Source organism: Molothrus ater, chromosome 15, assembly GCF_012460135.2.
Source record: "Molothrus ater isolate BHLD 08-10-18 breed brown headed cowbird chromosome 15, BPBGC_Mater_1.1, whole genome shotgun sequence".
In the NCBI taxonomy this organism is placed as follows: domain Eukaryota; kingdom Metazoa; phylum Chordata; class Aves; order Passeriformes; family Icteridae; genus Molothrus; species Molothrus ater.
Window position 1 is genome coordinate 2854493 of NC_050492.2, and position 17072 is coordinate 2871564.

The window sequence follows — 17072 nt, forward strand, 5'->3', positions numbered from 1 at the left end:
GTAAACATCCTAGTTATCCAATCTTCACATCCCTTAAATAATGGGGTGGGTTCAAAAGGGATAAGCTTTCAAAGTAGGACTGCTCACCTTGTAAAGAGCCACCAACACCCTGATACAGCCCACTTGCCATCATTTGCCAGATTCTGTAGCTACTGCTTTGTATCTTCAAAGATACATTGAAATGTGACATGAAAGACCTCCTAGAGAGCAGACACTCATTGATTACTCTATCCATGGTGGGTCTTCCAGCTCCCCCAAACAGGAATGTCCTGGAACACCTAATTCCATATGGGACTGATCATGGATGTCCAGGACACCAATCACACAAGGAATGTTCACATACAAGTGCTCATCTGCCTGACCATTAGATTTTGAGTTTAGTTAAACGTCCTGCTGTTAGCACCACTTTTAATGTAGCTTAGGTGGTCATGAGCAAAACGCAAATGTGGATCTGCAACAGTTTTATCACTTTTTTTTTTTTAATTCAGATAAGACCTGGCTCAGGTTTCAGAAGGGCTGGACAAAAGATGGTCATCAATAGAAGGCAAAAAACTTAGCCACAGGAGTGCAGGCTCCTCTCCTTTCATCTCTCCAGAAGGAACAAGGACACATCCTAAGTACACTTGCTTGGCCTCCAAATTAAAAATGGTATCACCTTGGCTATTTTCTTCTTCCTGCAGAAGCCCAGAGGAACTGGGAAAAGCCTGCAAGCAGTAAGCAGCCACTTTCTCCTGCTTTCCACTAAAGATATGGACGGGCTGTGATCCAGCTGGGATCCCATCTTTTTGCTAAGGAATGAAGATTCACCCTTTGGTATGGCAATGACAGATAAAAGCCTTCATTTACCTTCTCTCCCTAGGATACATAAAGCAGCATTAAATGCCAGTTTACAGGTCCAACAACGCTCCACATGGGTTGGGATAAGGCCCCCGTCCCTCCTTCACACCCTCCCTTTAAACCTCTCCACCGGTTTGGAAGATCAAAGGAAGACACCTCGACTACCCTCTTCCATTTTGTTGGGTAAGAAATATTTCTATTGCATAAAAGCGTCTGTGTGTGTGTATAGCTATATCTATAGGAATTGATCCGTGTCTGGGCACCCCGAGTTCAGGGCAGCAATAGTGGGGCTGACGGCTTCACTTTGTTCTCCGCCGGGTGCAGGATCTCGCCTCCCCCTCCAAACCTGCTCCCAGGTGGAAGCGGCTCCTTGAGGTCAGCGCACACAGGGCCCGGCCGCCCCCGGCCCTTCCCCGGGGCCGCCGGGAGGCGCGGCGGGGCGAGACCCCCGCGCCCGCTGCCTCCTCCCCGGCCCCGGGCCGCGCTGCCGTGCGGGGCCGCCGGGACCCGCCCATGGCGGCGGGAGGCCCGGGACGAGCGGGTGCGGTGCGGCCGGCGCGGCGAGCGGGAGGGCGGGCGGGCCCCGGCCGGGCCTGTCAGGAAGCGGCGGAGGGGAAGGAGGGCGGGCCAGGATCGCTCACCTCGGACACCTCGTCCTCGTCGCTGCCGGAGCCGCCGCCGCCCCCGCTCCGCAGCACGGCGGCCGCCAGCTTGAAGTCGAGGGCGGCCTCACCGGCCGCGGGCGCGCCGGGGCCTCCCGGCCCGCCGGGCCCGGCCTCCCCGAAGAGGCGCACGGCCCGCAGGCCCAGCGGGGAGGGCCCGGCCGCGGCGGGCGGCTCGGCAGCGGCGGGCGGCGCGCGGGGCGCGACCGAGTCGATCTCCTCGTCGGCGGCAGCGGCGGCGGTGCCGTCCGTGAGCATCGCGCTGGTCCGGGCCCGGCCGTCTCCGTCCCCTCACGGCACCGCGGCAGCGCCACTAACTTCTCACACCCTACCCGGCCGCGGCCGCCGCGCCGCCCCCCCGCCGCTCCGCGCACGCCTATTGGGCGCACTCGTCCGAGGGCGGCGCGCTATTGGCCGCGGCGCCCGCCACTCAAGGGCGCGTCACGCGCTCCCAGCATGCTGCCCTGAGAGCGCACGCCGAGGCGGTAAGAGCGCGCCGCCCCGCCCCGCACGCCCGGCCTCGCTTCCTGAACTTTCCGAGCTATGATTGGCTCTCGGGGACATCAATCATGTGCCTCGGCGGAGCTGCGGGCGCCGATGGGGCGACCGAGCTGTCGATCAAAGCGCATTCAGGAATCACGGTTTTGATTGGCCGAAAGGTACATCGCTCACAACGCACGGCGTCTGGCGTCTTCCGATTGGCTCCTGCATGCTCTGGGCCCGCCTCCCCTTCGAACCCATCTGAAGGACTCCGTCAGCGCGAGACACCGTTACACGCCCGCCTGTCCCGTGCGGTGATTGGGTCACGGAGCTGCCAATCAAAGCAAAGGGCACGGCCTTCTCCATGGCCCCGCCTCCTCGCGGGAGCGGGCCGCCATAGGCTGGGCGCCCTGGTTCTCCGCTCCAGCGGCCACGCCCACTGTGACGTCACCGCGCGGCCACGTGGCCCGGGGGTCTCGGTTCCCCCGGGGGTCTCGGTCCCGCAGCCCCGGCCCGGAGCGATGGCCCCGCTCAGCCCCGGCCTAGTTCACGGACAGGTTGATCTGCGCTCCCGGGCGCTGCATCGGCTCGCACTGTGGGGGGAGCAGGGGTTACGGGACTGGCACCGCGCCCACCCCGGGCACCCCCGCGCCAGCGGTTCGGCCCCGGGGCGGCTGTGGCCGAGCGAGTCTCCCAGGACAGCACCGACCTCCTCGGCGGTGCCCCCCTGCTCCGGCCGCTCCCGCGGGTGTGTCCCCGCCGCCCCCGGCCCGGGCAGGGGCCCGTCCAGCCAGCTCAGGTCGTGCGGGGAGAAGATGCGCTCCAGCCCCTTGCGGATCCCCACCAGCGCCAGCAGCTGCGGCCGGGCCAGGCTCGGGTCAGCACCGCTGGGGCCGGGGGACAGCCAGCGTCCTTCTGTCACGTCCCTCTGTCACACACCCCCGGAGATGCCACGGTGCTGGCCTGTCACCCCTCCCGGCCCTAGGGGACCATACTTGCCCAACAGTGTCACTCAGCCCCTGGTGACAGCCCCAAGCCCCAGAGCAGGGAGTGAAGGCTGGTGGCAAAGCCACCCGCTCAGGTCCCCTCCCAAAGGACCGTGCCGGGCCCAGTGATGCCCAGGGTGGGCAGCAGCCAGCCCAGGCCAAAGCAGTGCTGCCGATTCCAGCGGTGTCATACCATCACTGGGAAAATGATAGCGGCCACGGTGGACTTGAGGAGCCAGAGCAGGGCCAGGCAGAGCAGCTGGATGCTGGTGAAGAGGTGCACCCGCCGCAGGGGCACGTGGCGCAGGTAGGCGAGGTCTGGCTGGTGCTTGGCTGGCATTAGGAGCAGCCGCACACGGTCCGTGAGCTGCAGGGAGGGGATGGCAGGTGGGTCACACCTGTGCAGCTCCTGGGTAGCTGGGTTTCACCACCATTTCTGCACTGCGGCCCTCCTGCCCTCTGTGCTGACCCCCAGCTGATGCCTGGGCCAGCGAGTTTGTCCGTAAGACCTGGGGCCACTGTCACCCCAGGCCAGGGGAGCACTTTCCAGGCAGACCTCAAGAAAGGACAGAAAGGACTCTAGCTGCCCTTACAGGGTTAATTGAGAGATGACACCCCTTGATCCCCCTCACTTCACAGGAAACTGCTGCAGCCTCCTCCAGAGCACAGCTCTGGGTTTCCCAAGCAGAGGGAGGGTGGGAGTTTCCCAGCCTGTCATCTAGAGCAGGGTAATTGCAAGGAAACTGTACTATTTAGAGGAAAAAGTGGTGTAGATAATTCTGGAATAGGGATTTTTTTTTCCCCCTCCGTTGGTTTCTCGGGAGAAGAAGAGAACTGGCACATGAGTAGCAACACCAGAACCAAAGGATTGTCCTGTCCCAGCTCTGCCTGCAGCTCCCAGGTGAGGAAGTCCCTGTGGCTTTGAGAGCAAGTCTGTGTTATCCACTGGTCCCACTTCTCCCAAACCACCTGATCCAGCAGTGCACAAGTCTCTCCTGCTCCTCAGCATCCCAGAGCCCTCCTTGTCCCTTTCCTTTGCCCTGGAAAGGTCCCTCCTCTCCCTCCTTGTCCTGGGCCTGGTGGGAGACAGCTCTGCTCCAGGCTGTAAACCACAGAGAGCTGAAATCCAGGCTCTGCTGTGCAGTTGCTGAGCAAAGCCTCTCCTCCCCCCCATCTCCCCCTCCCAGTGCAGCCCTCCCTCACCTGGATGCTGTTCAGGGCCGTCACCCCCATGTGCAGGAACACCCCGTACAGCACCGGCATCGGGATATGCTGCAAGGCAGTGGGGTGGGGCATCAGCAGGGCAGTGCCTGGGGGTCTGTGCCTGCTCAGTGCCCTCTCATGTAAAAGCCTCTGTGTGTGTCCACAGGCTGTGCCTCCTTTATCCCAGCAGCCCAGCCTGGCCTTATTGGCATCAGCAGTTGATGTTCACATGAACCACGTCCTGCGTGGTCCCTTTGGATGGCATTTCATTCCCCAGGGGTGTCACTGCACCTCAGCTTGGTGCCATCTGCAAATGTGCTCCATCTTGTTGTCTATGTCTTTGATGGAGATATTTAACAGTATTTGTCCAGTAGAAACACTTGGAAGACAGCACTTGTTACTCATTTCCATTTGGACACTGGGTTACTGACTGTGAATCTCTGGACATGACCATCCAGCCAATTCCTGATCCATCTAACAGATCTTCCATCAAATCCAGCTGGGAGGTGAGGGTGCTGGGAGGACCCTCTATCAAAGGCTGTATGAGACCAGCCTCAGAGGTGAGGAGAGAGGTGGAGGAAAAGAGACCTCCTGTCTGCCCACAGGTAATGCAGGGCCACTGGAGGGGCTTTTCCCAGCATGGCAGTGGCAGCAGGTGAAAGCCAGCAGCAGCCAGGTCATCCACGTGGCAATGTGGAGAGGTAGTGGTGGGGTGTGTTTGGGTAGCACAAGGACCCAGATACACATGGGGACGACGGGCAGGTGACATGGGGCCACAGTGCCTTGTGTGCCAGCCCTCCTGTGGCACTGGACACAAACCCTTGGTCCATAGCCACACAGGGCACAGCTCCCTGCCTGCCACACAGGCTTCCTGTGCTGCTTCAAGGGCTCAGGGTGAGGAACCTCCAGCCTTGCAGGGTACGGCCACCCCCTGTCTAGGAAAAGAGGCCACCCCAGCCAGGCCTCCTACCTTGAGCACAGGGGCCATGAAGACAGAGACTCCCATCAGGATGAAAACAGCCAGGCCTGTCAGCCTCTGCTCCCTGTGGGTGGCAGCACAGGTGTCACAGGTGCCCAGGGTCCCTTGGGAGCCCACCCCCCTACCTGCCCTTCTGGCCCCAGGGTCTCTGCTCTGGGCAGTTTTGATGGCCACAGGGATAGGGATCAGCTCAGGCTGGTTGTTCACCTGATGCCCAGGAACTCGGGGTGCTCTCCAGGGGCTGAGGTTGCACTCTCCTTCCTCAGGCTGTCCATGTGTGCCAGGGAGATGACAGTGGCTGAGACATACCAGGGGAGGCCGGTGACAGAGGTGACAACCATCAGGAGGGAGACGCAGAGGAGGTCCAGGTGGAAGCCTGCTCCTTTCTGCAGCGGAAAAGGCAGCAGGGGCTGGGGACATCTTCCCACTTTGCTGGCCAGTTTGGGGTTTTGCTCTCCCCTGGTTGCTTCCATGGAGCCCAGCCAGGACATGGATCCTCCCCCATTGGCTGGTGCTGCCTTTTCCCTGTCTCCCTGCTCACCTGCAGCTTGTACTCCCTGCGGTTAAGAATGACAGCTGTGATCTGCTGGTCCATGAAAATGAGGATGGTGACAAGGACAGCAGGCACTGCAGACAGCAGGCACACCCACCATGGGTTGGCTCCAAAGGGGAAAACGATCCAGCCCCGTGCTGGGTTTGTGGGCTGTGGAGAGCAGAAGGGTCATGGCAGCTGCCCCCCACATGTGGGGTGTGCAGTGCAGTCAGGTGATGGGATCAGCCCCACGTGCCCAGGCTGGAGCCCTACAGGCACCCAGGGATGCCCCATCTCGGAGGTGGAAGAGCATCCTCACTCATCCTGGGGATGCTGCTGACCCACCAGCCCCCCAGAAGGACAACCTGGCTGTGACAGAGCAGGGTGTTGTTCTTGGACACCACAAGGCAGGAGCTGGGCATGTGCCTGTGCAGCAGGTGGGAGAGGTGGCATTGGGCAGTGATGATGGTGAGCCCAAGGAGGTGGTGGTGGTGAGTGCTCTGGGGCACTGCCAGCCTTTCTCCACACCCAGGGTGAGTAGCCCAAACCTGGAGCTGGAGCTTGTGGCTCTTGCTCCAGTGTGATCTGTACAGTGCAGGTCTGAGCCAGGTTATTTATAGTGCAGGATCAGCTGTGTTCAACCCTTTCTCATTTGCTGGGGTGCAGCCTGCACCCCTGTAGGGCTGGAGCCAGTGATGAGGAGGACAGTGACAGCACAGTGGGGTGGCTACCGTGGTGGGCACAGACCCACACCCTGACAGTGCTGTGCCCACCCTGCTGGCACCTTCAGCTCACTGGGGACAAGGAGCTTGGGGGTCTCCAGGCCCAGGAGAGCATCGACAGCGCAGGAGGTGAGGATGGCCAGGATGACAGCGAAGTCGCTCACCAGCTTCCGCACCTGCAGATGGACAGGGCTTGGCCCAGGCTGGCAGGGGTGGGGGCTGCACCCAGAGCCATCCCCACACCAGTGGGACAGGTGGCCATGGCACTGGGGTGGCTGAAAGATGCTCACCCCCACAGGGAAGTAGCGGCTGCTCCTGAAGCGCTTGAGCGCGGTGCAGGAGAGGAAGGTGCCCCCGAAGAGCAGGAAGGAGACGAGGGTGACATCGGGCACATACTGGCAGCTGGTCCCCAGGAGATGCCCACCTTGATCCAGGCACTGGCTCCTGCTCAGCCCTGCTGGGGTGGCAGGAGGCTGCAGGGACAAGGTGGGTGGTGAGGAGGGGTCACACATGGACACCTTGGGCTCAGCCCAGGGCCTCTCCTGCCTGCCTGGGAGCAGGGACTGTACCTGCCAGGTCAGGGGTGAGGGCAGTGACGTGTCATTCCCTGCAGAGCTGTGACCTGCAAAGTGACAGGGGACAGATTGGTACAGGTTTCATCAGGATGACTGGGATGATGCTGCCATCAGGTTGGGTCCTCAAGCTCTTCCTGAGGGTTCAGGGTACTGGATGGGGTCCCATGGGACCTCTGAGGCCCTGGGACCGGTTGATGCCCAGGGAGCACCAAGAGGGGGATGTCCCTGTGAAGGGCATGGCTAAAGCACTGGGCACTCAGAGGCACCATTGATCCCAAGCCGGCCAGCCCTGATGTTTTTGGCACATGGTGTAGGTCCCATTTCCAGGGTCAGTGTGGGTCATGTCATTTCCAGGGTCATGACTTCAAGCCCCAGCCAACAGCCCCTGATTTACAGACTGGGCTAGAAATGGCAGAGTGAACCCATCCAGGGCCCCCTTTCCAGCCTCTGACATCCCCCATCCTGGAGGCACAGGAGATGGGCCAAGGCTGCCCTAGCTCCCTGTACTGCCCTGGCTCCTGGGCAGTTCTGTGAGGCAGGAATAGATGGACAGACTATGGAGGGAAGTGGAGGACATTGCAATGTGGTCAGGCAGGCAAGGATGAGATTAAACAGCCTCCTCCTCCTGTGCCTTCCCCCATCCAGCCAGGAAACAGGTTCCAGTGGCATCCTGGGGCAGCAGCTTCCTGCTCCCCACCCACCCAGCCCACGGCCGCTTGGGCTCACCAGGGCTGGACAAGTTGCAGGTGCAGCTGTAGGAGGTGACGTTGTCCAGCCGGTAGTGCCAGTTGATGGGGAAGGCATCTGCCAGGCTCAGCATCTTCTTCAGGGAGTCGTAGATGAATATCAGGCTGATGAGGGCGCAGAAGCCTTCCTCAGTGAAGCGGGTGAAGTGCCCCACCAGGTGACTGGCTTCGGTGGCCACCAGCACCACACCAAAAAAGGCCACCCAGAGCCCAATCCAGAGGCGGAACTCCAGGTAGTCCAGGCTGTGATCCCTGGGGGAAAGGGTGGCTCAAAGCCTTGCCAATGACCCCTGCCTGGAGTGATGGTGGCCCATGCTCCAGCTGGGGGATGCTGGGCTGAGGATCCATCCCTGGCCCTGAACTCACTGGCTGAAGGAGAAGAGGAGGCGCTCAAAGACAAGCACGGGGCCGGTGCTGCTCAGGATGGTCAGGGGTTGGCCCGAAAAGAGGCAGAAGATGAAACCAGCAAAGGCTGTGCCCAGGAAGCTCTCCAGCACCCCCTGAAATGCAGGGAAGGGGTGCCAGGTGCCAGGCACATGGCAGGGAGGAGGCTTGGGGGCCTGCACCCCCAGCAGCACAGAAGAATACAGGGTCAGTGCTGGGGACCACAGGGGAAGGAGGAGGAATTCAGACAATGCTCAGGATGTCCTGGGGATGCTGGTAGGAGGTGGCCACCCCAGGGCTCTCTGGGCTTAGCAGGGTTGGTACAGGCACCCCAGGCCACACTGACCTGCATGTTGGCAGTTGCATCCCCCAGCATGCCCCCGAAGGTGATGGCGTTGGTGACTGTGGCCAGGTAGATGTAGAGCACTGCTGAGAGGCACTGGGGGTGCAGGGCATCAGAGAAGTCACTGCCATACCATGGTGCCTTCCTCCGGATGTCTCGCAGCAGCCCCCCAAAAAGCCTGGGGTGAGGAGGGAGGTCTCAGAGCAGACCCCACAGAGATCTGCCCAGCAAGGGATTGTCCCTTCCCCTGGGTACAGGAATCAGAGAGCTGCACAGCAAGGGATTGTCCCTTCCCCTGGGTACAGGAATCAGAGAGCTGCACAGCAAGGGATTGTCCCTTCCCCTGGGTACAGGAACCCAGAGGGGCTTGGACATGGTGGCCCCATGAGAAACCAGTGACCTGGAAATCCAGCACCTGCTGCCCCTCCCAGTGCCCTTGCAGACACTGACCTGCCTGTCCTCTCCAGCTCCTCCCCAGAGCGTGGGTGCCCTGGGCTGGCTCTGTCCCCAGCTGCTGTCGTGTCCCCATTTCCATGTGGCTGCTGCTCCAGTGGGTCCACAGCAGTCCTGTGGCAGAGCAGAGCCTGAGACAACAGGCTGCAGGTTGGGACCCTCAGGACCCAGCTGCATTTAGGGGACACTAGGACAGGAAAGGGAGAATGGAGAGAGGACAGGGGTGCAAACAGGGCCTGATAATGGAGAGGAGAAAGATCAGGAAGAGGAGGAGATATGGAAAATTATGATCTTCTAAAGGTTTCTTCCAACTCAACCACGATTTCCTCTGGCAAGCTCTGGAGCCAGCCCTTGCAGGACTGGTTTTAGTGGAGGAGCTGGGCAGAGCTGAGAATGTCCTGCTCAGAGGTTGAATTTCACATGTAAGAACTGCATCCCAGTGTTCCCATCACCTCCCCTGGGAGGGGATTTGCCATCCACTGCCAGGTGGGACAGCAGGACTAACAGCAGGGGGACCAAAGCAGGGACATGTGGAGGGGCTTGGCTGGGAGGACCCCCTGGTTCCTGGGCAGCTTCATCCCCATGGAGATGGAGGTTCCAGTGTCACAGACAGAGGGGCTGGCAGGGGTTGGGGGGCCCTTCCTCCAGCCCACCTCCTGCGTGGAGCTGGCAGATGGCTTGGTGGAGGGATTCGGGCACCAGGGTCCCACTTCCCAGGAGGAAGCACAACCAGCTCATCCAGGAATGCCTCCATCCCTGCCATGAGGTCCTCTCGGTGCTCAGCCTGCCGGGCAACTCTTTGGAAGAGCTGTGGGGAGATGCTGTGCTTTAGCCACCATGTCCCTGCATTCACCCACTTGGAACCTTCCTCCAGCCTGCTGCCATCACCAGGAAACAAACTCTCCCACTTCAGGGCAACAACAGGGGCCCTACATCCTGCAAACCCACCCAAGCTTTTGGTTTTTTATCCTGGGCAAGGGAGGCCACCAGCTTGCCCCATTCTCTGTACTCCACTGCAGCCTGCAGAGGAGTCCTGGTGTCCCCATTCCAGGCCCATCCCACCCCTGGGTGCTGTGCCAGGCTCACCTCATCTGTCAGCAGGGTGGCCATGGCCCTGCCAACCTCGTGGTAGGCTTTCACTCTGGGGGGGCCCAGCAGGATGAAGAGGAACCTGTGGCAAGAGAGCACATCTCCAGAGCAGCCCTCTGCCCTCCAGGGGATGCCTCTCTGAGGGGGGGGGGGGCTGGGCAGGCCTGGGGGGGCTTCTACCACCCTAAAAGTGGGGTTGGGGGCAGAAGACAAGACACATGTGTGAAGTGTCTGCTGCCACTGCATGGCAACCTCACAGAGAGCATGGGACACCAGGAGCCCGGCTGGATCACAAGGGTCTGCAGAAATCCAGACTGGGAGGTGTGGGGGAACAGGTCTTTGGGACAGAGGAGGAGAAATCCTCAGCTGGAGGTGTCTGTGGCATCATTTTCCTGGGAATGTTGCTCGCAGGCAGGATGCTGGTGTGTTAGGGAAGGAGAGTTTGCCAGCAGCACAGGCAGCAGGTTTGACAGGACTCTGGGGACATGGGAGAAGACTGGAAAGAGAGCTCAGAGCCCTTGATAAAATATGGTAAAAATCCCACAACTGAGAGGATGGTGCAAAATCTCCAGAGGGACAATCCACACAAATCCTCCACACCTTTCCAAAACTGTCAGGAATGGTTACAGTTCTGAAAGCCTGAGATTGTAAAGCAGTTCCAGTGACTGTACCCTGAGCAAACCCCCAGAGAGGGGGCAGGGAAACTCCTCTGGCTGTGCAAGTGGGACTTGAGAGAACCCCCAGATGCTGGAGGCCCCTCGACCTGGCTCCAAGGGATGGGAAGTGACAGTTGCCACATGGGGGTTGCTGCACCAAGGCAGTGGGAAAACCGTAAGACCCTAGAAATGGATCTGGATGAGAGACAACCCTGAGGCAGTGGCTGCACCTGTGGGACAGCCTGGCATGGCCAGCAAAGGGGATGGCACCCTGGGCAAAGGGATGGGTATGGGCAAGGTCTCCCTGTCCTTCGGTTTGGGGGAGGAAAACAGGAGGAAAATACAGGGCAAGGGGTTATCGTGAAAGCCTCGAACCCTGGGGCATTCCCGGGGACTTGCCCCCAACTCCCGCGGAGCAGAGAGCAGAGGCGCGTGGTTGTCTGTCCTGCTCCTCCCAGCTCCTGGGGACGGGTGCTCTGGGCAGAGTGACCAGGAGGTGGCAATGTCCCTCCTGATCCCCGCCCGCTTCCTCCGCGCACTTCCTAAGGAAGTCCCCAGCTGAAGGCGCACTGCCCGTGGTAGGCTTCACGGCCCGTTTCCCCTCATGGCTTTGGAGGATGCATTCCTCAGCCACGGGGAAACCATGGGGACCTTGTGCCCTGCTCCTCTCCGCCCACCGCCTGTCAGCACTCAGGAGAACTGGAGGACAGGAGTCTCCTAAAAACCTGCATCCCGGTCCCGGCAGTAGGTGGAGAGCATCCAGAGCCAGCTGAGGACAGGGAATGCAGAGCCCAGTGGGAATGACCCAGGGGATGTCCCTTCCAGGCTGCCCAACAGATGCTGCACGCTCAGCCCACTCTGGAGTGCTCCTAAGGAGCTGGGAGAAGCAGGAGGGGAAGGAGTGAGACAGGATTCTGGGACTGCACGTGGCACTGGCTGCAATTCCCTTTGCTTTGGACAAAGCCTTGTCTGGTGTGGGGGGAAATGGGGAGACAGGGATGGGGGAGGGAGCAGGGCCATCGGCCATGCTCTGTTACCTGCTTGGAAGAGAAACCTCAGCCAGTGAGCCAAGGGACACCCCATGCCTGAGGCGAATGAAGGCAGTGAAGGGCTTTTCCAGGAATTCAACTTCCCCAACAGCAACGTGGGCTGCTTCAGCCCCTGGTGGGACCTTCTTCTTGAATCTGTTTCTCAGCTGAAAGGAAAGGGATGCAGCAGCTGGGTACTCAGGATGCCGTGACTGGGCATTCAGGATGCAGTAGCTGCTCCCAGCCCAGCTCCATGCTGCTGTACCTGCTCCTTAAGAGGTGTTTTGGAGACCTGGGTTCTGGGCTCAGGCCTGCCTTTGGATTTCTCTGCAAAGAAAGAGAGGAAGCAGCAAAATCCATGTGCAGGTGAATGGCCAGCATGGGCACTGCCCTGGGCTGGAGGCAGTGGGAGGATGCCTGGTGGGACAGCTGGGTTTCCTACCTCGGCAGGGAGAGAGACCAAGCTCAGCAAGGAGCTGCAGCAGGGATTTTGTAGGCTGGTGCTGTGGCTGGAGGAGCAGGAGGGCTGCCAGGCGCTCCCTCAGTGCAGGCTGCAGCTCTGCTTCCTCAGGCTGCTCAGAAAGTGCTTTGTCTGCATCAGGGACAGGGACAGCTCTGAGTGCCCTTGGTTCACTGCCCACTGGGGAGTTGCCCAGGGGAAAACCCCCTTAGCTGGAGTAGCAGAGAGCCCCCCCAGTACCCAGCTGTCACTCATCAGTGCTGTCCCATAGGCACCTCCTGGTGGCCTGTCCCTCTCTGGTGACCAGCCCATCCCAGGAGGTGACCCTTGCATTACTCATGTACCAATTATTTCCTTGAAACTGGTGGCATCCAGATCCAGGAGCATTGTCCCCTTCTGCAGGCATGTCCTCAGCTGGAACAGGCTGTGCAGGGCAGAGCTGGGACATGGGGTGCACTCCAGCGCTCCCCACCGTCCTCCACCTTCTCCTCAAACTTGATCCACCTGCCCAGGGAGATGTGGGGGGTCAGTGGCAGGGCAGGCCCTGTGCCAGCAGTGGGAGCTAAAGCTTGGGTCTATCTTTGAGCTTAGCATGGGGCTGGCTAAGGGAAGGGTTTGGGTGGCTCAGAGGGGCCTGCATTGGTTCATGGTGTAGGGGCAGCCAGGCAGACAAAGTGGTCATGTCCCCATTCCTGCAGACCCACACCTCTCCAAGGTATGATCAGGGGAATTCCATCCACAATGAGGTAGCAGGATGGTTCATGTTTGAAGGGACCTTAAAGCTCACCTTATTCCAAGCCCTCCACCATGGGCAGGGACACCTTCCACTATCCCAGTTTGCTCCAAACCCCTTCCAGCCTGGCCTTGGACACTGCCAGGGATGGGGCAGCCACAGCTTCTCTGGGCAATCTGTGCCACACCACACTGACAGGGAAGAATTTTTTCCCAATATCCTATCTAACACTGATCTCTGGCAGTGGGAAGCCATTCCTGCTTGTGCTGTCACTCCAGTCCCTTGTCCAAAATCCCTCTCCAGCTCTCTTGCAGCCCCTTTAGGCACTGGAAGAGGCTCTAAGGTCTCCCCTGAGCTTTGTCTTCTCCAGGCTAAACAACACCCCACCTCTCTCATCCTGTCTCCATAGCAGAGCTGTTCCAGCCTTCAAATCATTTCCATGGTTTCTTTTGGATGTGCTTCAACAGGAGCTGGATGTGGTGCCCCAAGGGGGTGTCCCCAGAGCAGAGCACAGGGGGAGCACCCCCTGCTCACCCTGCTGCCCGTGGTGCAGCCCAGGACACACTCACCTTTCTGGGCTGCCAGTGCACGGTGCTGGCTCATGTCCCATCTGTCACCCACCAGCACCCCCAGGCATTTTCTGCAGGGCTGCTCCCAGCCCATCATTCCCCCAGCTGTGCTGGGGCTGGGGGTGGCCCTGCCATTAACAGCGCTTGCTGGAGTCAGAACAGAAGTGTCTTGAGCTGTTTTCACGCTCGGGCCGTGCCAAATATTTTAACGCGGGGCTCAGACAGAGCTTCCCTTTGTCCCCGTGGGTGGGCGCTGCCCAGGCAGAGCATGCCCGGCACTGCGGGCTCCTGCCGGGGGCAGCGTGCGGGGCTGGCTGCCGGGGAGAGCCGCAGCCCGGCGGCTTTGGTCCCACAGACACTCGGACCCCGCCTGAAGACCCATTGCTGTCCCCAGACTGCCGTGGCCCTGTGCCACTGCCGGGGGCGGAGGGGGTGCCAGGGGCACGGGGACATCCCAGCCCCGGCACAGCCGCTGGAGCCTTGGAGAGGCAACAGAGAGGAGCAGGAGGAAGGGCGCTGAGCCTGGCCCGCCTGGCATCCTGCCCTCTGCCGTGAAATTAAGTCAGCCCAGCTGGGCACTGGCGGGGTAGAGCCCTGCCTCGGGGCTGAGGCTGGGGAGCAGCCAGCCTCGGGACATGCCCTGGGCGCCCAAAGCGTGGCCCAGCAGCCTGGCTCTCGCAGGTGTGCCTACCTGGCCATCTCCCTCCACTCCAGCCCCGCCGGGGTGCTGAGGAGCTGGTTGAGCTGGATGAAGAGCAGCGGGCAGGTGACGTCCCCCCTCTCCTCCCATTGCAGGGCGGCACCAGCTCGCCGGGCCGCTGTGGCCGTGCTGGAGGGGAAGATGCTGCAGCCGAAAGCCTGGGAGGGAGCTCCGGGGTTGCTGCACTCCAGTCTGGGCTGTGAGCAGCTGTCTGCTGCCCGGAGAGCCGGGCCACCCGCCCCGGGCTTGTGGGCTCGCATGGCCACCGGCACCGGCAGCCACAGGCGTGAGCTCCCCTCCAGCACTCACAGGATCCCACTCATCCCACACCTTATAACAGCTGAGAGCTGGCTTAAACTGGCCACAAACCAATACACAGGAGCCAAGCCCAAAACAAGCATCCCAAAACAGCAGGGCCAGCCCCACAGGTCCCAGTATGGTTGTGTCCTGCCGTGTCCAGCTGCCCACCTGGGCCAGGGACCCAGGGACCCACCTGCCTCCTGCAGGTAGCTTGTGTGGACAGGGATATTCGTGTGTTCCCAGCGCTGTCTGCACCCTGCAAGGTGCTGGTGAGGGGGTGGCAGGGCCAGCCCTGGAGAGCTGGTGGCAGTATCTGTGCCTGTGAGAGGATGCTGTGCCCATGGCAGGAGGGGTGACACAGCCCATGGCAGCTCCTCCTGGGAAAGAGGATATGGGGACGTGCTCTGGGGAAGGATGTGGCGCCACTGAGCAAATCGAGAGTGGGGAAATAAGGGGCTGCCCGTGTTGGGGCTGACAGAAAGGGCTGGGAGGCCTCCGGGGCTGTGCCGCTGTTCAGAAGGCTTCTGTGTGAGTGGATGGAGGGGGAAGGACGTGGGCACAGCCGCAGCACCCTGCAGGGACAGGGACATGGCAGGGCCTGCACAGCGCTGCCAGCAGAGAGCAGCCACGGTGCTCGCTGTGCCCATGCCGTGCCCACCGCCACCGCTCGGCCCCCGGGAACAAACCGCGGCTGTGTGCACTGCAAACACGGCGGCGGCACCGCAAACACGGCGGCGGCACCGCAAACACCCGCGGTCCGGCAGCGGCCGGCTGAGCTGGATCCCGCTGGACACGGCAGGATCCAGCCCCAGGAGCAGCTGGAGCAGGGCCAGGCACCACCACGGCAGAGTCACGTTTAGGGAAGGGCGGGTGGGAGCGTGGGTTCCTGAGGTCCTGGTACCTGCCTGGCAGGAGCTGAAGCCGAGCATGTGGCCCAGGGCGTCCAGGCTGTTTGCTCTGCTATACCAGCGGGTGCCATGGTGTGTGCACGTGTGCCCTTAGATGGGGTGGGAGCCATGGGGAGACCCCTGGCAGAAGGACCCATCGATAAGGAGCATCAGAGATGTCCTGAGGCACTCAAACCTTCCCGGGGTTCATCTCCCCCTCCTGTGGGGGCTGCCTCAGCAGCATGAGATGGGGCATGACTGGCAGCAGGCACAGGCAGGGAGGCTGTGTGGGGCTGCAGGGGGTGGGAAGGGGTCATGGCAGGGCGTGAGAGGCAGAGGGGAAGAGGCAGCAGGAGGCAGAGGCAGGAAGCAGAGGCAGGCAGGTCAGCAGCCTGCACACATTCCCCCCCCTTGTCTGCTGCCAGTCCTCTGTGCCAGCTGACGTGAGCTGGTGCCTCCCTCTCCCGAGGTGCCAGGGCAGCTGGCAAATGCTGCCCTCATACACTGCCTGCACATGCCCAGCCCGGCCTTGGGATGTGGTGGGGGCCTGGCAGGGGCAAAAAATTCCATCCCAACCTGGGGGCCTCCCCAGGAGCCAGTGTGCAGGACTGCCCAGGGACACAGCCCCTCGCCCATGCCACCACCTCCCTCCACTGCCAAAGGCTTTGGGCTCCTGATGGCCGGAGGAGGCGGAAGGAAAAACATCCAGCAAACAATTGCAAAAGTCAAGTCTGAGCAAGAAGGAGGGTGTGAGCGGGGGGGTGCCAGATCCGGTGGTATTCCTTGGAGACAGCAACAACAATGGCAGGAATATTTGCTCATGCCTAGCTGAGCCCAAACCAGCCATGGGCTGGGGGCTCGGGACCTCGAGGAACTGACCAGGGGCCTCTGCTGCCCCAAAGGAGAGCTGGGGCAGGACCCTGCACTCACCCAGCACTGATGTCAGTGACATTTTCTGCGGGTCACCTGTGCTGAGGAGATGGCCAAACACAGCACACAGTTGCCAGCATGGTGAAGGACATGGGGAAGCTCTGGCAGTGCCCAAACACAACAGGCTGGCACAGGGACAAGGACAGTGGCTGGCTGGGGGGGGTGTTGTGAGATGAGGCTGTGACTCAATCACTTGGGCAGTGTAGGGGCATAAATGAGGCCCTGGGGACAGAAAGGGTCTCTGCTGCCATCTCAGATTGCCACCACCTCCCCAGCCCACTGCTGGTGCAGTGGCACACAAGTGGCAGTGTGTCCTCTTTCTGAGGGTCATCCCATCCCCAAGGCCAGGACGAGGTGCAGCCCTGACTCCTGAGGTGCTGCCTCTCACCTGATGCTCCTCGGTGCACTCGGTCTCCCAGCACCCTCGGGCCGCCTCGGCCATCTGCCAGCCAGGGTCTGGGGCCACGGGGACCATCGGGATCCCTCTCCTGTCCCCTTGGCTAGGGCCACACTTTCCCCCGGCCATCTCCTGCCCTCCGCGCTCTCACCACCCAGCCCGGCCCGCAGCGCGGAGCAGGCACCGGGGTGGCGGTGGCCCTTGGGTCCCTGGCCCGCCTCCGGAGCGAGGCGAACCCACCGGGCCCAAGCCAAGTCCCGGGACCTGGTCCCGCTCCCAGCCAGCAGGACGCCCCCGGGGGCGGTGGGGAAGCCCTTCCCGGGGGCGGGACGGTGTCAGCCCCTCCCCTCCCCGCCCCGCCGCCCGCAGCTTTCTACCCGCCGCGGGGCCGCGGTGCCGGAGAGCGGGCAGCGCTGTGAGA

The 17072-nt window shown here is 61.4% G+C and overlaps 2 protein-coding genes across 11 annotated transcripts in view; both read right to left on the bottom strand.

Moving 5' to 3' along the window:
* The window catches only part of ANKHD1 (ankyrin repeat and KH domain containing 1), a 100651-nt gene extending 98835 nt beyond the window's left edge, over window positions 1–1816 (bottom strand). For all 10 annotated transcript variants that reach the window (XM_036391920.2, XM_036391919.2, XM_036391918.2 and 7 more), the window contains exon 1: window positions 1479–1816. In XM_036391920.2, the coding sequence (XP_036247813.1) occupies window positions 1479–1757 (279 nt within the window). In that variant the 5' untranslated portion in view covers window positions 1758–1816. The remainder of the gene's footprint in view (window positions 1–1478) is intronic.
* Window positions 1817–2521: 705 nt separating this feature from the next.
* On the bottom strand, window positions 2522–14397 carry SLC4A9 (solute carrier family 4 member 9). The gene is given in 22 exon segments (XM_036391575.1): window positions 2522–2572; window positions 2689–2835; window positions 3159–3332; window positions 4169–4237; window positions 5139–5211; window positions 5355–5533; window positions 5689–5850; window positions 6464–6577; window positions 6692–6874; window positions 6971–7023; window positions 7703–7974; window positions 8089–8222; window positions 8453–8627; window positions 8900–9016; window positions 9556–9710; window positions 9989–10073; window positions 11685–11842; window positions 11941–12002; window positions 12118–12267; window positions 12480–12569; window positions 12572–12639; window positions 14129–14397. Coding segments are annotated over 22 exon segments (2940 nt in total).
* Window positions 14398–17072: the final 2675 nt, after the last annotated feature.